The following is a 2,732-nucleotide window of genomic DNA, read 5'->3' as shown; positions in this document are numbered from 1 at the left end:
GGATCCCTCCTCGGACGGCGAGGAGAGGGATCACTGGTGTCCCGGTTGGTCTCACCAGGGATATCCGACCCTGACGAAGTAGCTTCCTCGCGTTGTTTTACCTTCTGTTGTTTTTCTTCTGAACCTTGTAAATTCTGATGTTGTTTTATGGCCAAACTAAATGGTTAATTTGTTAACTCGGTGGACTTGTTGTTTTCTCTGGAACCGTTCACCTTCGTGTGAGTTTGCTATTCGATCCTGTTCAAGTGGTTAAATCGGATGAAATCCGACGGCACTTCGTGTTTACTTGATTAAGGCATGAGAGTCGCATATCAGGCGGCTTAATCATGACTAATCAAGCAAATCCGAAGTGGATCCGCCACAGGCAGCCTGCCTGCTCCGCGCCTCCGCATACAGGAGGCAGGAGCGGATGCGCGCGGCCTATGCGGCTTGTGAGGCTAGGAACTAGGAAAGCGGCATGGACAAGGGGAGGGAGAGGGACTGAGAGGAGAGGAGTGACCAAGTGAGTGACTGTGTAGTCTAGGATTTCAGTTGGATTGGGCCGAATTTATGGTACAAAGGGTCATGTGTCATGAAGTTAACTAAGATATACATTGCTAACAAATGGACACCCACGGGTAATAATTAACACCCACACCCAACCCATCTTAACGCGGGTTGGGTCGGATCTAGAGCCACGGGTGGAAATTTTGCACCCACACCCGCACCCATCGGGTGCGAAACCCACGGACGCCCGCACCCATGGGTCCGATTGCCATCCCTACTCGCTACTCCAACTCCAGTATCTTGCCTTATCTCTACCATTAAGCTTGTGATCCAACGATTCAGGACACAAAAAAATCAATCTATTTCTGGATATTGTTCGGGGGAATGAAGGAATCCCAGAACTGACCTCGTTTTCCGCGCCACGATGTTATCGGACACGTGAGATTTTTCGTGCTACCAAAGTATCTACACATTCCAATCTGATGTTTCCGAACGAACTAGCACTGCAACTTCCAAGTCCGTTACGGGTCGTCGTGGCAGCGGCACTACGAATTCGACTCCGATCGCGTACCCTCTCGAGTCTCGAGGCCCTCGATCCCTAATAAATAGCCAACGACTCCCCATTGCTGAGGCGCACGTGCGATCGCAATCTGTTCCAAGCTCCGGCGACAATGGGTCAGGCGTCTTCAGCTCTGTCAAGCCGCCTGCCGAAGAGAAGGAAGCTCGCCGCCTCCGCTCCAACGGTGGCAGTAGCGTCTCCCGACGATCTGCCGCCGCGCAACTCGCCGGAGAAGTGGCTGGCCACCGTGGCAGCGTGGAAGGCCGAGCTGCGGGGGTTCGGCAGCGGCCACGCGCCGGCCAACTACCTCAAGCTCAGGTTCGACGACGTATGCGGCGGCGACGGCTGCGCCGCGCTGCGGGCTGAGCTGGCGGCGCTGGGCGCGACGGCCCCGTCGTGCGTGTACGCCAGGAAGCTTCCCGCGGCCCAGGCCGACCTCAGGCACGGGCGCCTCTCCGTCGGCGGCAAGCACCTCGGCCGGCACATCACGGAGGCGCTCACGGACGGCGAGCTGGACGCCATCATCGACGACGACCGGACGGGGGGGCTCGACGTGCTGGTGCTCGGCCGCGACGGGCAGCGCTACGGCTTCAAGTGCGTGTACGCCGAGGACACCGGGTTCTACCGCCTGACCGGCGCCGCGGAGTACGAGCGCTTCATGGCGGACAGCAACGTGGTGAAAGACGTCGAGGAGGGCAAGGAGCTCTTCATGGAGCTCTGGGCGTTCCGCACGCCGGCGCTGCGCCGCAAGGGCGGCGGCGGCAGGCCGTCCGTCGGCGGCGACCACCCGGATGGGGCTCTCGGGATGGTCATACTGTTCTTCGACCTCGACGCGGACGGTCTGGGCGACGAGCTGTTCGACGACGACAGCATCACCATCAAGCAGTTGCTGAGGCACTACCCTAACAAAGGATCGGAGGAGGAGGCTACAAACTAGAATATATACTACTAGAGCGATGGGTGCAATACAAACGTGCTTGGTTTTTTTGTTAGTGTTTTTTGTTTTCTTTCATTTGGCAAAATTTTATTTAGCTTTTAGCAACTCCAAGAGTTTCCTAAAAAACCCCAAAATAATATAGTGGGGGCTATGCTAAAATTTTTTCCCCAAAAAACATATCAGTTCACAGCAGTACACTAAAAACTACTTCCAATAATTAAAAAAGATCACGTTGTCATAATTAGATCCATTTACTTCCTAGCGCAGAGAAGCTCCCCGCCCTCAACAACCTTCAGGAGATCGAGTTCTGTGATCATCGTCGGTCGGCTCCAGAGCAACCACCGACGCCTTCGGTTCTCGGCCACCCTCCACGCCGCCACACCACCTGCAGGTGCCACAACCCCGACGGCGGCCCCGTGCAAGGGATCCGCTTCCCCCAGCTCCAGCAGCTCGGAGTCTCAGACTCAGGTTTCAAGAACTCGTCACTGAGGATGCTCCGTATCTTGAGAAGTTGCTGTGTGCTCAACGTGTAGGCTTCCATACATCTGTCATGGCAGCACACACGTGAACTCGAGTGGAGGCTCCATGCAATCGTGCTCCTGCGAGGCTCTCGGAAGCAATCAGATCATGCGCGGGAACTGATCAGCACGCGGGAATGAGCAGTTGGAGGGATTGGGAAAGGATCGAACTCCCGCATACATGTGGGGCGATGGAGGTATTTTTAGCGTTGGCGTATTTTTATAAGAAGGA

The 2,732-nt window shown here is 55.6% G+C and overlaps 1 protein-coding gene across 1 annotated transcript; it reads left to right on the top strand.

The window, feature by feature from the left end:
* Positions 1-1,157: 1,157 nt before the first annotated feature.
* Positions 1,158-2,221, top strand: LOC140222188 (uncharacterized). The gene has a single exon (XM_072292389.1). The coding sequence runs from the start codon at positions 1,158-1,160 to the stop codon at positions 1,980-1,982; it is 825 nt and encodes a 274-aa protein (XP_072148490.1). The 3' UTR covers positions 1,983-2,221.
* The last annotated feature ends 511 nt before the right edge of the window (positions 2,222-2,732 follow it).

Source organism: Setaria viridis, chromosome 3 (assembly GCF_005286985.2).
Source record: "Setaria viridis chromosome 3, Setaria_viridis_v4.0, whole genome shotgun sequence".
NCBI lineage: Eukaryota > Viridiplantae > Streptophyta > Magnoliopsida > Poales > Poaceae > Setaria > Setaria viridis.
The sequence above is the reverse complement of the archived record's forward strand: the minus strand, read 5'-3'. Positions and strand labels throughout refer to the sequence as shown.

Coding starts and splice junctions, on each gene's coding strand:
- LOC140222188 (XM_072292389.1), top strand. CDS start 1,158: ATGGGTCAGGCGTCTTCAGCTCTGTCAAGCCGCCTGCCGAAGAGAAGG.